The sequence below is a fragment of the Eubalaena glacialis genome, chromosome 6, assembly GCF_028564815.1.
Source record: "Eubalaena glacialis isolate mEubGla1 chromosome 6, mEubGla1.1.hap2.+ XY, whole genome shotgun sequence".
Lineage (NCBI taxonomy): Eukaryota > Metazoa > Chordata > Mammalia > Artiodactyla > Balaenidae > Eubalaena > Eubalaena glacialis.
This window is the reverse complement of record NC_083721.1, coordinates 67045509-67063549: the sequence shown is the minus strand read 5'-3', so window position 1 is coordinate 67063549 and position 18041 is coordinate 67045509. Positions and strand designations below refer to the sequence as shown.

Sequence of the window (18041 nt, the reverse complement as noted above, 5' to 3'; positions counted from 1 at the left end):
TTTTATTATTATTGTTGTCCTTATTTAACCTTGTAAAATATCTATAAATACAAACCAACTTCATTGTATTCTCACTTTGAGGGAGACCCAGGGGTTGGGAGGGGTCGTGGGGAGGGGAAAGCGGAGCACTAGAACACACAGTCTCTCTCCCACGACAGTCTTTTTTTAATCAAAAGTCTGCTGTTGTATACTTTAAAAACAGGACTCCTGCCTCATGCCCCTTCCACGAAAGAAGAAAACTTTGTTCTGTGCGGAAGTTTTTTTGAACTTTGTTTTCTTTTAAAGTCAAGTGTAAGACTTGGGTATAGTGCACAGCTTGAAATTGGTTGGGAGCTTAGCAGGTGTAACTCAATGGGGACTTAAATGTCACTTGTAAAATTAATCCATATCCTCGGGTACTTGAAGACATGCCTTTGGCATGTTGATGGCAGGTGTGGCAGACAAAAAAGGAAATGTGTGTCATTTGTAACCCGGGAGGTCAATAAAGTTTGAATCTATAAGGGGAAAATTCTTAATTGATTTGTTAAGGTTTTATTTTGCTCTTAATCAGTGCTAGTGGTGAAGAAACTTAACGTAGGAAGCTGTCAGAGGAGGAGCATGTGTGCTCTGTGTGTGGATCTTTGTTTGCCTGACCAAAGGCTCTCTATAAATCTTAGTACAGTTTTAATCTAGTGACCTAGGAGGAGACTAAAAAGGGTGCTGAGCTGGCCACTCTGACTGCAGAGGCCAAAAGCTGACGAACCTGGAGGAAGGGGACAGGCCAGGGGCAGGTCTCACCACTGTGGATGAATTTGTCCCGATTTTTTCTAAAGTTGCTTCCCTTGGAAAGATACACTTGAGAGGACATCATAGTTAAATAATGTGAACTATAACAGTCTACTGGTTTATTTTTCATATTTTTTAATTGCAAAATGAGCTTGCAGGAAGTGCCACATTCTGCACATAGTTTTGATTTTAAATCCAAATCTAGAATCTGTATTTAATTTCAGCCTTTTTAACCTCATGCTTTTTAAATTTTATTTATTGATGCATGTGAGATAGACCATTATGATTTTAGATGGTAGGAGTATTAAAAACTACGCATCAAAATGATATAAACAGTCACTTGTACCTGCTGACTTTATAGGAAAGCTGATTATATAAATGTGTGTATATATGTGATATACATAGATTCAATACTGCCTTTTGTTTTGGGGTTTTTTTTGTCTGTTTGTTTGTTTTTTTGTTTTTGTCCACAGTATCAAAATTGACTGGTTGAAGCATGAGAAGAATGTTTCCCCCCAAACCCAGTTAAAAATTTTTGTTTCTGTTTTTCTTTGTATAATCAGTGAACAGTGTAAGAATCAGTCTCTGTTTTTGAAGAAAAAGCAATATTCCTTGGAAAGCAAGGAGAATTGAAGGATTATGTTGGCAGTGAGGAAATAGATTTTCACAACTAGTTTGGTTTATATGTTTAAGGTTGACATCTATGCGGGCCTTATATACTCTAAAATGAACCTTAGTCACCTTGGTGCTTATGGGCCATTACTTGACCTAATGAATCTTTAAGGCACAATCAGTTGTACTTTACATTTAAAGGTCACTTGAGTGATGGCCGCCTTTCCCGCCTACCTTCCTTCCTTCCCCATACACCTTCCAAGGTTAGCTGATAACTGTAGGGCTGCAGAGCTGAGCCCCAGATTGTGTGTAACCTCCCTTCACCCTCCTTGTTGCCACCTTAGGACATGTTAGGGGTCTCGCCCTCCAGGTGATTTGGAAGTGGAGTGTCTTGGCAGCCCTCATGCAGGTCCCAGCACCCTGTCCTGTTTCTTAACAAAGTGTGTGTGACTCTCCAAGAGAGTCGTACTGCCTGCTGACATGAACAAGTACCCAGAGAGACAACTGTGAGCCATCTTAGTTTTCACTCACTGTCTAGCTAAGCTCTTAAGCCACAGAAGCATTTCTCAAACCTCTGGTTATATCAGAGTTCATGAGAAAGGAAACACACTCAGTCAAACCAAATCAAATTGAATTTTACTTTGCATAATGAGCTTCCGAGAGCAAATTAAGATTTGAAAGAAGTCTGAATCAAAGTATTTGGCAGCATAATTCTTAAAGGGAATGGCTTTGATAGACCATTTTCAGAAAAGATTTATAAAGAAGCTGGACGGCAGGTCTGTGACACAGGAATGGACCTACTTTCAGACCAAACTGCCCAGCCAAACATTTGGACACAGACACTACTCTGGACTTGGTATACTTGCTAGGGTCCATAAAAATCTGTGCTTGTTTTAGGAAACACTTTCCCCCCACAAATGGGGTAAGAGAAGAAGAGAGAAAAGTCAAATGCTTTTCTCTTATTTTATTGTGTGTGTGTGTGTGTGAGGGCTGAGGTGCATGATTTTTCTTTCTCAAGGATCATGGCGGGATCACAGAACTCTTTTATACAAGTGAGATCCAGGTCTCTGAATATCTTTTTGTAAATAATAATAATAATAATAATAATAATAAAAAAAGCTCCTCACCAAATTCAAGCCTGTACATTATATTTTCTTTCAATGTTTTTAAATTTAAGTTTTATTGTTTTGTATGTAAATATGTGGACCCAGGAACTGTTATTAATGAGCAAAAAGTTACTGTTCAGGGCAGTGATTCTGTTTAATAATCAGACAAATTGTAGACGAGCTTTTTAAAGCCATATAGTTTTAACTCTGTACAGTAGGTACCGGCCTGTATTATTGTAACAATAACTCTAGCAATGTATAGTGTATCTATATAGTTTGGAGTGCCTTCGCTTCCATGTGTTTGTTTTTTTGGTTTTCATTTTGGAAGTTTTAATTGGTTTCTCTATCCATGTCTCCCTGTCCCGCCCCTTTCCCTTTGAAATAATAGCTCACTCATAACACAGTATCTTTGCCCCTTCCGCAGTTAATTTCAGTGATACCATGCTCAGGAGTGGAAAGAGGAAACCATGTTCATAATCTCATTTCATTTAAGCCCTGCCTTTGATTTGGTTCTGAACATCTGTTTCCTCCTCAGCTGCAGTGACCAGTTTAATTTCACTCGGTCCATCCAGGGACTTAGTGTAGTGCCAGGGAGCCCTAGAACTGGAGGATATTGAATAGATTAGATTTTGCTCGTCTCTGTCCCCAAACCCTAACCATGGGTCTTACAAACAGCAGATTCCAGGAGACTTCCACCCTCTCTCTCTCTCTCTCCTCCTTGTCTACTTCCCTCCCAAATGAGAGAAAGAAATAGAGAATTCGATTTATAAATCAAAGTTTCTTAATGTATCAGTTTTTGATACATGAGTGATCTAAAATGCTGTGGTGCAATTACTAGTGTCTGTTGCACGATTGCCGCCCGCATGATGAGGACTGTTGTTTTCGCAAGGGAACTTTCCTCCCTCCTGCCACCTCTACCCCTGTTCAATGAAATGTCATTTTAATTTATCTTTGAAAAAAATCAGTTTCTTACTGTGTGCACATCATGAAGGCCTTTTTCGAAAGAAAAAAAATCAAAATTGTTTTGCCTCCAAGTCCTCCATATGTCTTGAGTAGAAGAAAAAAACAAACTTTACCAAACCAAAGGTTGCTATTTTTGAAATATCACGTGTTCATTCCAGCAAGGCAGAAGACTGCACCTTCTTTCCAGCAGCATGCTGTGTCCTTTTTTTTTTAAGTCCTCTTAATTTTTAGACACGTATTTTTGATTTGTGTTTTAACAAAGCCTGCCTAACCAGTCATCTTGTCTGCACCAATGCAAAGGTTTCTGAGAGGACTACTGTATTCCCTATCCCTGTGGATATAAAGACACTGGCATTTCATTTCTTTTTCCCTTTCCTTTTTAAGGGATTTAACTTTGGAATCTTCCAAAGGAAGTTTGGCCAATGCCAGATTCCCAGAAGTTTGGGGATTTTTCTTTGTTTTAAACCAAAATTGTATCTGATTCTTCTTGTTCATGTTAGTGATCATCTAATCACAGAGTCGAACACTTTCTCCCCTATACAGAAAAATAAACTAAGCATGCTTTACAATAAAATCTGTCTTTTCTGTTAGAAACCTGAGCCACAGAAAATAAGAGAAACAACTAGAAGCAGAGTAGAGTCCAGACTAAGGTCTATGTTTGAGAGGCTTTGAAAGTAATCCCTGGGGTTTGGATTATTTTCACAAGGGTTATGACATTTTATTCAAGTTTGTTGCTCCGTTTTGCACCTCTGCAATAAAAGCAAAATGACAACCAGTACATAAGGGGTTAGCTTGACAAAGTAGACTTCCTTGTGTTAATTTTTAAGTTTTTTTTCTTACTATATCTGTCTACAGGCAGATACAGATAGATGTATGAAAATGTGCTTGCCTGTAAAATTTGCATTCATAAATGTGTTGCCGATGGATCACTTGGGCCTGTACACATACCAATTAGCGTGACCACTTCCATCTTAAAATCAAATCTAAAAAACAAAATTTATTATATATATATATATATATAAAGGACTGTGGGTTGTATACAAACTATTGCAAACACTTGTGCAAATCTGTCTTGATATAAAGGAAAAGCAAAATCTGTATAACATTATTACTACTTGAATGCCTCTGTGACTGATTTTTTTTTTTTCATTTTAAATATAAACTTTTTTGTGAAAAGTATGCTCAATGTTTTTTTTCCCTTTCCCCATTCCCTTGTAAATACATTTCGTTCTATGTGACTTGGTTTGGAAATAGTTAACTGGTACTGTAATTTGCATTAAATAAAAAGTAGGTTAGCCTGGAAATGAAATTAAAATTCACAAGTGTGTGGTCTTTATTTCAGTACCCAACCTTCTTTTCTTCACCCTACCTATTCTGCCACTGCAATATGTAGTCACATCACCACTTCGTTCCTCCAATTAGAGAAACATGAATCTTTGTTATAAAATCAAGATGTGAACACTAGTTCTCCTTCTTTCAAATGATCTTATTCCATTGTATAGCCCCAAGAGGTGCAGCTTCCATCTTGGAAACCTTTGGCTTTGATGTAGAGGAAGCTTTGCAGACACTGCTTTGAAAAGAAAGAATACATCCCTGAAAGGGACAAATTTTTTAAATGTGTATAAGCTGCTGTCTGATTACTGTGTTCATGGTTTGGTGTAGCTGTATTTTCTTTTAACTTTCATCCCATTAGTAATGGTCTTTGGGAGTATCTGTGAATTATATGAACACCACAAACAGTGGGGCTGTACCTCCCAGGTAACCAACACATGTGTTTGAGTCTGCTCATTTCCAATACTGGATGATGTATGTAAACATGTTATGTCTCTTAGTGCAAAAAGAAACATTTTTTTTTAGGGCTGGCTCACTCTGTCAGGCCTAATCTAAAGGCTAGATATAAAGTCATGTGACTGCTGCTTCAATAAAAACAAATTTATATTGGATAAATTCTGGTCCTCTTTATTATTATTGTGGTGGTGGGCTTAGCTAATATTTGTAAAATAGTTTAACATGTTTACCAGTTGCGGGGGTTTGGGGGGAAGAGTGGGGATCAGCGCAAATATGCAAGATGTCACTTGTGGGATGGGTCTCCTGATGGCATTGAAGTGCATTTGTTTGGGATATACTACTATCTTATTTCCTGCCATATTTGAATTGGGATTGAGCAAGATATCTTTTTAACTGAAGAACTCCTGAAAGACTGCATCATTAATTTCTAAGGTCTTCCAAAATGTTGTGACGAACCAGTCCTTCGGGATCATGTCTCAGGAGAGCAGTGATGCTGGATGTCAGTTGAGAAGGTGCTCTAGAAGTGTAGTTAGGAAAGGGAGCACTCAGGTTGCAGCTCCCCTTCATGGAGAAGTCTGTGAAAGGAAGTGAACAAAAGTGATGGGGCTGTCACCCCTCTCTCAGGTGCAAAAATATTTCACCCACCCACTAGCACCTTCAGGTCTAGGAGAGCTGCAGTTAAGGGGAAAACTAAAACAGTTGTAGAAGATGGCATGATGAGGCCAACAAGTTGTCAGAAGCTGGGAAGGGATGGTCCATTAAATGTATGTTTCTCTTTACATCCTCTTTTCTCCGGAAAGGAGAGGACACCCTGGGCCTTCCCACAAGAGTTGTTGATGTCAAGGCTTTAACTGGATCCTTAAAGTCCGGGCCAGGTAGAGATTGGTGGCGGAGGGCTCTAACAGGGCAGCCAGAAGGTAAGCAGTAACTTATTTAGAAGGGCTTTTCTCCTGAGCTTTGGAGACTGACTCCATCCTCACCTGACTGAAGCAAGACCTAGAAAAAGAATGGGGGCCACAGGGATGCCTAGAAACTGACATTTAGTTCAACTGCTCAAGGGCTCAGGGAAGGGAGTATAGGGAAATTCAAATGTTTGAGAGTAGGAAAAGTTGAATCTGGCTCCTAGCCCTGTAAACTGGAGATGCACAAAGCTGCTGAAAGGAAGTATCCAGTGTGAGCTCTTTGGTGCATCTAACATTGTATCTTAACTGTGCTTGGACTGCACTTAGCTTTTATAATATTTGTAATTCATATGTACATATCAATTCAATGTTTGTGAAACTGCCCAGGTGTTTTTAAAATCAATACTGGGGGATGGGAGTTTACTCTACATCCCACCTTAATCTCACCTTGCTCTCACCTTATCGTAGTCTACGTTTAACAACCATTTCAGGCTCTTGAGTGAATAGCACACTCAAAATTATTTCAATGGGAAAGAAGAGAAGTATATATGAATACAGTTAAATGACATTTATATTTCCAAATGAGTATAATTAGACACAATTACTGGGGGCAAAATCTGCATTCATTGTGTTTGGAAAGAGGAGCTCCTTTCCCCTCAGTTTCTTTTCTAAAAATGAGTGCGTTCTCTGTCCCTTGATGCAGAAGAGGCTGGAGGGATGGCAGAGAATATGTTTGTTTGCTTTGATTTATAGTCTCAATGATTTATGTTCTCCAAGTTTGGCCTTCCTGTAAAATGGTAAAAGCTAAGCCAGTATCTGTTTCTTAAAATTCAGTTAACTTGTAGCTTCATTTGAATCAAAATATTAACCATTTAAAATTAATTACTACATTTTAAATCATTTATTTTAAATTTTTATACAGAATAATTATGAGCAAACCAAGTTAAATAATACATTTTTTTTAATAAATATATTTTATTTACTTATTTTTGGCTGCGTTGGGTCTTCGTTGCTGCGCGCGGGCTTTCTCTAGTTGCGGCAAGTGGGGGCTACTCTTTGTTGCGGTGCATGGGCTTCTCATTGCGGCGGCTTCTCTTGCTGTGGAGCACGGGCTCTAGGCGTGCGGGCTTCAGTAGTTGCGGCACACGGGCTCCAGTAGTTGCGGCACACGGGCTCAGTAATTGTGGCACACAGGCTTAGTCGCTCCGCGGCATGTGGGATCTTCCCGGACCAGGGCTCGAACCCGTGTCCCCTGCATTGGCAGGTGGATTCTTATCCACTGTGCCACCAGGGAAGCTCAAAGAATGCATTTTTATGTTCTCACACCAACAGTCTTCAGATATGTAAAGGGCAATAGTAAAATAAATATTAAAAATGTAGAAATATATACAAATATATAATATCTCTATTTCACCACCCCCACGTTTCTTTTCCCCCCCCAGAAAGGAAGGCCAAAAAAGGCTTAAATCTCTAACCAAAAGTTAATTATTGAAGTCCTCTTGCCTTGATTTGACATTAACCACAGGATCATATTTGCTAAGCCTGGTTCTTAGGTGTGGGATGCCCTATGTAAAGTTAGTTAAAATTACATTTAACTAACTAAAGTTAGTTAAAATTACATAAAATGCAGCATTTTTACTCAAAGTGGTTACAAACAAAGCAGACACTTTCATACTCTTGAGCTCTGAAAACAGGTGTGTAAACAGGAACACATTTATTAAGTGCCGTCAGTACAGCCCCGTCACAGACCCTTCGGCGTTCCAGCCTCAGGAGCCACCCAGCCCCAGGTCGGTTGTGAAGCAGACCTGCACCAAGTCACACACATGTATAACCCCTTCGAGGTCAGGATCCATGTCAGTCAGCATGTATTCCCCACAGCACGTTGCACATTGTTGGTGCTTAATGATGTGTTTTAATGGATGCAGAGACACAGAATGAGGTGCCCAGAAGGAGGGAAGAATAAACGCAGAGACAGGTAATGACAAGTTTGTGACATTTGGTGCAGGCCTTCTGGCCTCTCTCTAAAAGACTCCCTCAGACGCTAATGCACCTGCTGGTGGACACAGGCCTGAAACCCACGGAGCAACTCAGGACAGGAGGCTGTGGGTTGGGAACGGCTGGCGAGTGGGAGACAGGGGTAGTAGACGTAGCAGTGAAAATACCCAAGAAGCTAATGAACTTGGTTGTGGGCATAGACCCTCAGATGCCCCAGCCCCAGGCACCGTATCCCCTATCCCCTCTCCCACCATGATACTAGATCCCCAGACCCAGGGCCTTTTCTAAGGGGAGGGTGCCCTTGCCTCTCGATAGGCCTGACCGAGGGGCCAGCACACTCTTCATGTAAGGCTCTAGAGCTTGGCTCTCCCCAGGCTGAGCTGGGGGCTGAGGAATGCTAGCCCGCCATCATCACGGCTGTCTTTGTGAGTTCCCTGGGGAGGCAGGACCTGCCCGGCATTGTCAGTGTCTGTCTGTGTAGCCCCAGGAGTGGTGGCTCTGGCTCCCAGGGCTCTGGCTCTGACTGCCGTGGGGCGGCCGCTCAGCCATTTGTGATGCTGAACAACTTCTGCGTGAGTGGGGTGGCAAAGGGGTGAATGTCCTGGATGCACAGCAGCCGCTGGGTGTGCTGGACGTTGATGCTGCGGAGCTCAGCGAGCATAGCCAAGATCTTCAGGAACAGGAACCTGCCGGCCAGTCAGGGGAAGCGTTGGGGGGTGTGGCCCGCCCTGCCCCCACCCACCAACACTGGGGCCCCTCTGAAACTGAACACGTTTGAGGGTTTTCATCTCAGGTTTTCATCTCATCTCACAGGTCAGCCAAGAGACAAGGCTTGGCTGAATTCCTTAAGCTTCCCTTTCAGCCTGCAGATGAGGGGGCAGAACAGCCTGGGGCCCTGGAGGTGTGGACCCACCCTTCCCACTCGCACTTCCTCCTCTGGGCTTGAGTCCCTGTACACAGGGACGTCCGTGGGAAAACCAGGCATTGCAGGCATCACGTGAATAGGTCATTCCGGGGGGACATCACTGCCGTGGCTAATGGACAGGGGTCAGGATGGGGTGGAGTAGTTGTGGAAGCACGGGCCGCAGGCAGCAGTCCCTCCCCGGATCTAGCCTGGGATCTGGTGTCTGAGACACACCTCGTGCCTTAGTTTCCCCATGATGCCTCCTGGCTCCATACAGGGGAAGACTGAGCAAAGCAAGACACGGCCACCCCCAGCATCCCAGGAGGCCAAGCTCAAAAGCCAGCTGCAGCAGGCCAAGTAAGGACTTGAGGTTTTATGTTTGCACTAGCACACACCCAGCGCTGGCCTTCCCCTGTCCAGCCCGGGACCATGGCACCAGGTCACAGGACTGCTGAGGCCCAGTGAAGGGGTGGCAGCCTCTATCTGGTCAAGCCCTGAGCAGCCTTCCTCCTTCGGGTTGTGACCAGAACTAACTAAGGAGTCTCCTACCCCGTTATCTGTTGTTTGTCCTGGGAGGTGGTTAGGTAGTTAGTGCTCAAGGGTGTGGGCTGTAGACTTGGCCCGCAAGGATCCATCTCCAGACCCCACCTGCCTGGGGTGGGACCCGGGTCAGTCGCCCGGAGCCCCCAGTCCTTTACAGGATATGATGGCACCCACTGTATGGGGCTGTTTTAAAGATGAAAGGTGATATGCATGTAAAACTGCTTGGCACCAGGGCTGGATCTTCTCAATAAACAGTAGCTGTTCTAGGTCGACTGGGCAGGAGGCCTCAGTGGAGGTCACAAAGCAGGGTCCCAAAGCCCTGGTAATTAGAGGCTGCCCCAGGAGCAGCTGTGGTCTGCGCTCCCAGAGAGACCCAGAACAGTCGGGGGCCTGGAGGCAGGGCTCACACCCCCTCACACCCTCCCTGCTTGCTGCTCACCAATGGGCGGGCCGGGGCCGGTTGCACTCGATGTAGGCCTTCAGGGTAATGGCGAACCGCTCCTGCAGCTGGTCCAGCAAGCGGCACTGCCCCACACCCGGGCGGTCTGGTGGGGGGGGAGAAGGTGGTACGGTCCCCGCAAGGCCATGGGGGCCGAGACAAGCTTGGTCCATCCCAGAGGGGACAAATTGCCAACCACCTTCCAGAGCCAGGAATTCCCAGGCAAGGAAGGGAGGGGGGAGCTAAGAGGGCTTTGCATCACCCCTCTGACCCTAGGAGAAAACAGCCAGAGTCCCCATCCTGGCTGAGTAGTGAGTGGAGGGCAAGGCCATCAGTTGGGACCTTCCCTGGGGAAGGCAAAGGAGGGGCTGCTGCCTCCCTCAGCTGAAGCTGGCGGGGTGTGAGCAAGCCTGGAGAGGTGGGGGAGGGGCACGGGGAAGCCGGGTGGGACAGGTGGGGGCGGGGCACGGGGAAGCCGGGTGGGACAGGTGGGGGCGGGGCACGGGGAAGCCGGGTGGGACAGGTGGGGGAGGGGCAGGGGAAGCCGGGTGGGACAGGTGGGGGCGGGGCACGGGGAAGCCGGGTAGGACAGGTGGGGTTATCACCTGGAGAGACAAGGGAGATGGCCTGCCTCAGCACACCTCCTCCTTATGCCGCTGCAGCTTCTTCAGCAGGTAGTGGAATTTCAATACGGGCTCCAGTAGAAGCTGCTGGAAGCCACCTGTGGGTGGGTGCAGGCTGGAGGGGTAAACTTCTCAGGAAGCTGACCCAAGACCCAGACTTCCCTCACCAAGGTCTTTTTTCCCGTTGCCCAATCTTATGCCCTGCAATCCCAGGACCCATGTAACCTGGCGTGGCTCCTCTCCTCCCTCCACGGCTGTTTCCCACCCTCTGCCAGGGCAGACAGGCATCTCTCGGGCACCGGCAGGGTTTCCAAGCAGTAGGACAGCTGACCACACTCCCAGGTCCTGGTCTCTGCGTTGAACACCGTGTTGAATCTCAGCTGGCACAGCTCAAAGGTGGCCCCCTTCAGCAGGGAGTTCTGGTCCTCGATGAGCAGGTCCCTGGCAGCAAGGATAAGGAGGAGGTGCCGCTTCCTAGGAAACTGCTGCAGGCCAGCACCCCCTCCCATAATCCAGAATCAGGGTGGGAGGGTGGTGAAGAGGAGAGGGAGGATGGGCTCCTACCCCTGCGGATTATTGCAGTTGCCTTCAAACTGCCTCCAGTCTCTCCCTGTCCCAATCCAGCAAGCAGATTCCTCCTCCCTGCCATCTTCCTCTGGTCTCCTGCTACCTTCAGGGACTCTCCACTGCTTATGTAGCTCGGTGTCCAGGCCCTTACAGCCTAGCCCCATCTCCTCCAGCTCCCTGCACAGCTACTGACCCCCCAGCCGATGCCTTGGCTCCTGGTCCCTGGCCTCATGCTTTCTGCCTCGGTTTCCCCACTCGGCATGAGTACCCCTATAGCTTCACTTAAGTAGACTCTGCTAGTCCTTTGGGCCAAGCTGTCCTTGTGCCTCCTAGAGGTCTTTCCAGACTGCAGTCCTTTTGCAAGTGCCAGTCCTCCAGCATGAGTTCCATGCAGCGGGGCTATTTGCTTCCTGCCATCTGTTTTGGATTTGCTGTTTCTTCTGTTTCTCTCCAGGCAGCCTGGATGCCCTGAGCTCCACCCGCAGCACTGAGCACAGGCCCAGCCACAGTGGATGCCTCTAGTATTCACGGTTAGACTGACACCCCTCCCAACCTGAGAGGGGCCCCCATCTCCCCACTGATGGAGGCATGCCAACTGAAAACCCAGGAGGGAGCTCTTCAGGAGGACCTTTGCCTGGCTTTGGTCTCCTCGGGAGTTCAGTCCCTTCTTTTAGATCCACAGCGTTGAGCCACAAATGCCGTGAACTTGATCTTTTCCTTCCGTGTGTCCCCGCCGCTGCCCTCACCCCCCGCCCCGCCCAGCTCCCAGCCCAGGACCTGGCAGGGGGCCGGCTCTGAAGGCTGTACTCTGCTTCCAAAGCTGGCCTCTCTGATTAGCTGCGATCCCACGCACGTGCCTTAACCTTGGTTTTCTATCTGTGGAATGAAGGTGAGAGCAACTCCTGCCTCCTGGGGTGGTTGTACCCCAAACTGGTTGTCACGAGAAATGAGCGGCCTCCCACCCTGGTGGTAGGGTCTGGGTCATGAGATGTTGGTGGGGATCTGCCAGGTCTATGCGTGGAAGGGGGCCTTTCTCCCTGCTCCCTTGACCTACTCTGCCGCAAACTGAACCCCACTCCAGCCTGTGGCCACCGTCACCACAGTAAATAAGTCCTATGTGTCACCCACAGGGCAACCTGTGGGCTCCTGGAAGAGAATCTGCCCACTGCCTGCGGATGAAATCAGGGCTCCTCCTGTGTGATTCAGCTCCACCTGCCCAGGCCTGGCAAGGCCAGTGGCTGACCCCAGGGAAGATACGCCCAGTGCCACCTCCAGCCCTGACAGGCTCCATATCGTGTGGCTGTGGTTACCACCACACCGGAAGGGTCCAGGGTCTCTCATTCACCCCGGTTGCCCAGTGGTTGCTGCCTTCACACCTAGCTCTGGGGAGTCCCGGCCCCTTGTCCTCCTTCTCAGCCTTCTCTAGGCAGCAGACTGCCAGTGACCCAGCGTCTGTTCCTGGCCCTTTCCTTCTTCTCCCTCTGGACTTCCCTCCTTTCCCTTCCAACTCTTCCTTTGCTCTTGAACTGTCAACTTGTGATTCCTGCCCCTTTGCGGTGAAATGGGGAGGGGGATTACTTTCTGAACGTCCACCATGTATGTGATGAATGCTCTTCCAGATATTTTCTTATTTCACACAACGGCCCTGCAAGGTAGGCATTATTAGCCCCTGTCTAGCAGATGAGGAGGCTGAGACACAGGTTAAAGGGCAGGCCGCAGTCACAAAGCTAATGAGCCATACAGACAGCGAGGGTTCCATTCCCCAGCAGGACCAGGTGCCCTGGGGGCAGAGGTAAAGGAGGGTCTTTTGGCACCAACGTCCCCCAAATTCAGAGGAATCTACCCCAGACCATTTGAACCTGTTGGTCATTTCCTGCTCCTTTCCACACCATCCACCCGGCCCCTGTGTCCTACCTGAAATAGGAGAATGACTTTGGCAAAGTTGATGATGCCTTTGAACATGTAGGTTGACGTGTCAGCCATGTGGGGCAACAGGGAAGAGATCTCTTTCCCACTATTGTCGGCTGGGGGCTTGTAGTTCCAGATGCTGCTGTCTTCCCCCCGCAGCTGCAGGGAGACCTTCACTGAACATAGATCTTCCCTGATCTTGCTCCACTTGGCAGCTTCTTCACTTGACTGAGTCTGCAGAGACTCTGAATCTTGTGGGCACTGCTAAGCACCTCTGGCAGCTGGGACATGAGCTGGAAGGGGGAGAGAAGAGACAGCATATATTCTCCCAAACAGGTTCTGACACAGGCCCCAGACAGGCACACACAGCCACAGCTGCACCCTGAGTGGCTACACAGTGGCAGGAGTGTACACCCCACCTCCACACACAGCACTTGTTCCTTCTTTTTGGTCTTCTATCAGGTGGATCTATTAATTCATGGTCCCTCACATCCCTGCCTGGTCAGGGGTGTGTCCCAAGCATCCCTGACCTTGCACTCAGGAAACTCAGAGAAAAGGATCTGGGAGCTAAATATGGAAAGAAACAGACTTTGGAGGCCACTGGCTACCAGCTCTCTGAGCTGGACGGGTCACCGAGATACCTGTGAGCACAGGTGGAAGAGGGCACCGGGATCAGACACGGCCACCACTGCTGAGATCACTAGGGTTTCTTGGTTCAGTAAAACCAGTTCACAAATGTCCTGCCCCCTGCAGGTCCTGCCCCTGTCCTCATAAAGCCCTGAACGCCAGCAACCCTGGGGCAACTCAGCTTTCCATAACTCCATTTATGGCTCAGACTCAATTTCTACCTGCTGCGGAAGGAGAGAGCAGAGTTCCAGACCTGAGCATGAGTCAGAATCACCTGAGGGGTCTTGTCAAGGCCCAGACTGCTGGGCCCTGACCTCAAAGTTTCTGATTCAGGAGATAGGGGATGATCTGAGGTTTTGCATTTCTTACAAGTTCCCAGATGCTGCTGCTGCCGCAAGTCCAGGGGCCACTCTTTGAGAACCGCTGGGAATGAGACTGGGGTTCTGAGGCGCTAGCGCAGGAGCTGAGCTGTCTCTAAAGCCTCGTACACGGAAATTCTTGAAATGCGTGAAGGTGCTATCAGAGGTTTTCATCTGAGCGGTTATCAACTCCCTGATCATCATCTGCTGCTCTTCAGTCAGACCCTGGGCTCCAGGGGGCTGAGTCCCAATCTGTTCTCTCTTCTTCCTCCTGATCAAGGCCCGCTTCTGCTCCACGGCCGTGTCGGACATGATCACTGCAGGGATAGCCAGGAGCAGCCTCAGGCACCTGCAGGGGCTCGGGCAGCAGTAGGGGATGGGGACATGCTTGTGACAAGAAACCTGCCTTTTTCCAGACTCTCGAGGACTCTGGGCTCCTGTGGAGAAACACTGGGGGAAGGACGGGTGTGCTGCCTGTGACTGTGGGGTTCAAGACAACTTCGTGGAGCGATGGGAATTGCTCAGGCTTCTGGATCTTAAGGCACCGGCTTGAGTGACGGTTTTGCCACTTTCTAGTGGTGACCTTGACAGGCTCCCTAACCTCTCTTGCCTTCAGTTTCCTTCTTGGTAATCTGGAGTGACAGTGCTCACCTCACACTGCTGTTAGGATCAGACACTGCACAGGAAATGCCTAATACAGCTCCTGGTACATAATAGTTGTTCAATAAATGCACCCGATTATTCTTTTCTGGTGGATCAGATACCAACAAGACTCCTCAGAGTCCCCCAAGATCTCTGGGCCTCCAAGACCCCAGAGAGCTGGGACTACTGCTTAGCGAGAAATATCGACTCCAGCCACTTCCTATGTAGCCGGTAGCCTTAGGGTCTTCCATGGCTTTCTGGGGCCCACTTGTGTGTGCAGAGCAAAGCAGGGAGGGGACGGCAGGGACTGCTGGTCTGCAGGAAAGGCTCTCTGCCCAAATGCCCAAGGACCTTGGCCCCTGAAAGGCTGCCCAAGGTCTCGGGTCCCTCTGTGATTGATGGAGAGAAATACGCTCTGGAAGCTTCCAGCCTTTTCCGCATGCGCTTTAATCTCAGAGTCCCTGGGAGCACAATTATACCAAAGCTGGACAGGGGAAATGAGAACCCCCAGTCACTGGCGGCACACAGTTCCTCTGGAGGACGCCGGGTCTGGACAGCTGGTGGAAGGCGGGGGGGTCATAGCACACCACGCGTCTCCAGCTTCCCGTCCCCAATTCACCGCCCCCAATTTGCCTTAAACAACTATGAAGGGAACAAAATGAATCACACAAGCGCAACAGAGGGGAGAGGCGGGCACGACTCTGGCCGGAGAGAACCTGGCCTCCCAGAGCAGAGAACGGAGACGCGCTCCACCCCTCCAGCTCTCCAGGAGAGGCACCTGGCCTCAGGCCGACGCCCGCCCGTCTGCGCATGCGCTCGCACACATCCCGCGGCCCGAGCCTGCTCGGGCTCACGTGCCCACGCCCGCCTGCGCCGCCTGTGCTGTCTTTCCTCCAGCCGCTCTCCAGGAGCTTGCGCAGGCGGCAGGCCTGGCACTGCCGCCGGGCCTTCCGGGTGATCTCGTAGGTGCCCTTCTGGAAAGGGCACCAGAGCCGGGCGTTGCGTTTCATGGCTGTGCTGCGAGAGGACAAAGAGCACGAGGTAGGCCGCGTGGGGCACCCTGGCTCCCTGTCCCCTCCCGACACGGACACTAGTCACACCCTCTGTGGGCCCTGCCTTTGCCTCTGAGTTGGGTCGGGGCCACAGGAGGGGTACAGGCGGAGGCTCTTCAGGCTTCTGTCGGTGGGTGCTGGGCTTCCCCAGGGGCCCCGGAGCCTGCTGGAGGAGGGGAGCGGGGGAGGAGACTTGTCCTGCAACATTCATGCGGGAGGTGGGCGCTGCTTCCAACAGGGCCTGCGCCAGAGCCGTTTTCTGGGATGCTTCAGCGCCAGGCCGAGCCTCGCTCTTTCCCGCACCCTGCCCTCTTCCCCCTCACCTCCAGGCACCCCCAGGTTTCTGTGGAGGCGGCCTCTTCCTGGATTTCTCCTTCTTGGAAGAGGGAGCCGGAGGAAACCTGTCCCCAGGAGTATAAGAGACAAAAGAAGCTCCCTGCCTTCCCCAGTCCCCATTCTAGACTGGGGGGCCAGGGGCAGCCAGAGGACCGGGTAGACTATGGGAAGCTTTCTACCTCACTGGACAAAGGCTTCCCCCTTGGAAAAACAGATTCTCCTGATGGACCTAGGGGAACAGAGAGGTTCAGAGACCCGTAATAGTGGAGTGAGCGGGCCCTGCACCCACACGTCCCCACACAGCTGTGCCAGGAGGGAGACAAGGGGGTAGATGCCTTTCAGAGATCTTAACCTCCTTGTGGTCTAAACCACCATGTGAGAAAGTTTGTCCACCCTGCTGCCATGCACAGAGGCCACGTGAAGAGGGAGGGCCCTGGGATGACATGCATGAGGGAGGCCCAGCTGCCTCCGCCTTCCAGCTTCCCCACCGTGCTCTGGACATGTGAGCGAGCCCTCTTGGGTGTCCCAGTCCAGCTGAGTGTCTCCCCATGCTGTGTGGAGCAGAGGAGCTCCCAGCAGAGCCCCGTCAACACACAGGAGCGTGACAGGAAATAAAATGGTGGTTGGTTTAATTAGTAAGTTTGGGGGAGGTTTGTTACTTGGCAAGAGATCATGGAAACAGACGGCCTGGAGCTTTGTTAGATGTCGCGATCTGGACTGGGGTCGATGGGGTGCCAGCCGACACCCCCAGTCTTGATCCTATTCCACTCTTACATCAGCCCTCCTTACAGAATGATGCCCTGTGGGCAGGAAAATGACAGTGACTAGGTGACTGGTATGTGCCAGCCACATCTCTCTTTCATGTGAATTTAATAAGACCAGTTAGCTGTGCCGTTTCAATTCAATCCAGCTGTATTTACTCTGAGGTTTGCACCTGTTCCTGGCTGCTTGGGAATGTGTGAAATCTAGCCAGCAGAGGGTGGAAATGATCGCCTCTTCAATTCCATGAAAGTAAAATACTTCTTCAGTGAGGCCTTTGCAAAAATAATTAATTGTAAAATCCAGTATTTAGGCTGAATACCAAAGATGGGATAAATTCTCAGCAAGGAAGAGCCATCAATAAATGAATGAATAAATTAATAAACAGTGTTTGTATGTGACTGGGGCTTGCTGCCCTGAGTGCACACATCCTCACCCCCTCTTTGGGCGAGTGATTAGTTGACATTGCTTAGCTAGTAGGAGGTGGAGCCAGAATTTGAACCCATGTCAGTCTGACTCCAAAACCTGTGTTTTTTTAAAAAAATTAATTATTTTTTGGCTGCATTGGGTCTTTGTTGCTGTGCAGGCTTTCTCTAGTTGCGGCGAGCAGGGGCTACTCTTCATTGCAGTACGCAGGCTTCTCATTGCGGTGGCTTCTCTTGTTGTGGAGCACGGGCTCTAGGTGTGCAGGCTTCAGTAGTTGTGGCACGAGGGCTCAGCAGTTGTGGCTCGCGGGCTTAGTTGCTCCACCGCATGTGGGATCTTCCCAGACCAGGGCTCGAACCCGTGTCCCCTGCATTGGCAGGTGGATTCTTAACCACTGCGCCACCAGGGAAGTCCCAAGACCTGTGTTCTTAATTCAACATTGTGCCGCATCCTTCACAAGATGTGTTTCTGAGTGGGTGAACCATTTATTAAACCTCCTTCGTTTCTGTGCACACTTGTTCCTAGGCAGCTCATTTCACACAGAGCCCTCCATGTCATGTGAGTCCTTTGAGGTAGCTCTCTGTTCTTGGGCAGAAAGTGATTCCCTAAGGTCCTCAATTCTTGCCATCTCAATGCTGGTTACAGCAGAAGGGACCAAGGAACTTTGCTGTCACTCCAGCCACATCCAGAGGCATCTGGTCCTGCACCCTCTGGAGAGCTGCGGG

The 18041-nt window shown here is 49.1% G+C and overlaps 1 protein-coding gene across 1 annotated transcript; it reads right to left on the bottom strand.

Moving 5' to 3' along the window:
* Positions 1 to 8672: 8672 nt before the first annotated feature.
* NR1I2 (nuclear receptor subfamily 1 group I member 2) lies at positions 8673 to 16002 on the bottom strand. Its single transcript, XM_061192734.1, is given in 11 exon segments — positions 8673 to 8817; positions 10018 to 10123; positions 10623 to 10658; positions 10661 to 10755; positions 10944 to 11081; positions 13122 to 13132; positions 13134 to 13363; positions 13366 to 13396; positions 14231 to 14418; positions 15627 to 15760; positions 15866 to 16002. Coding segments are annotated over 11 exon segments (1251 nt in total).
* Between the last annotated feature and the right edge of the window lie 2039 nt (positions 16003 to 18041).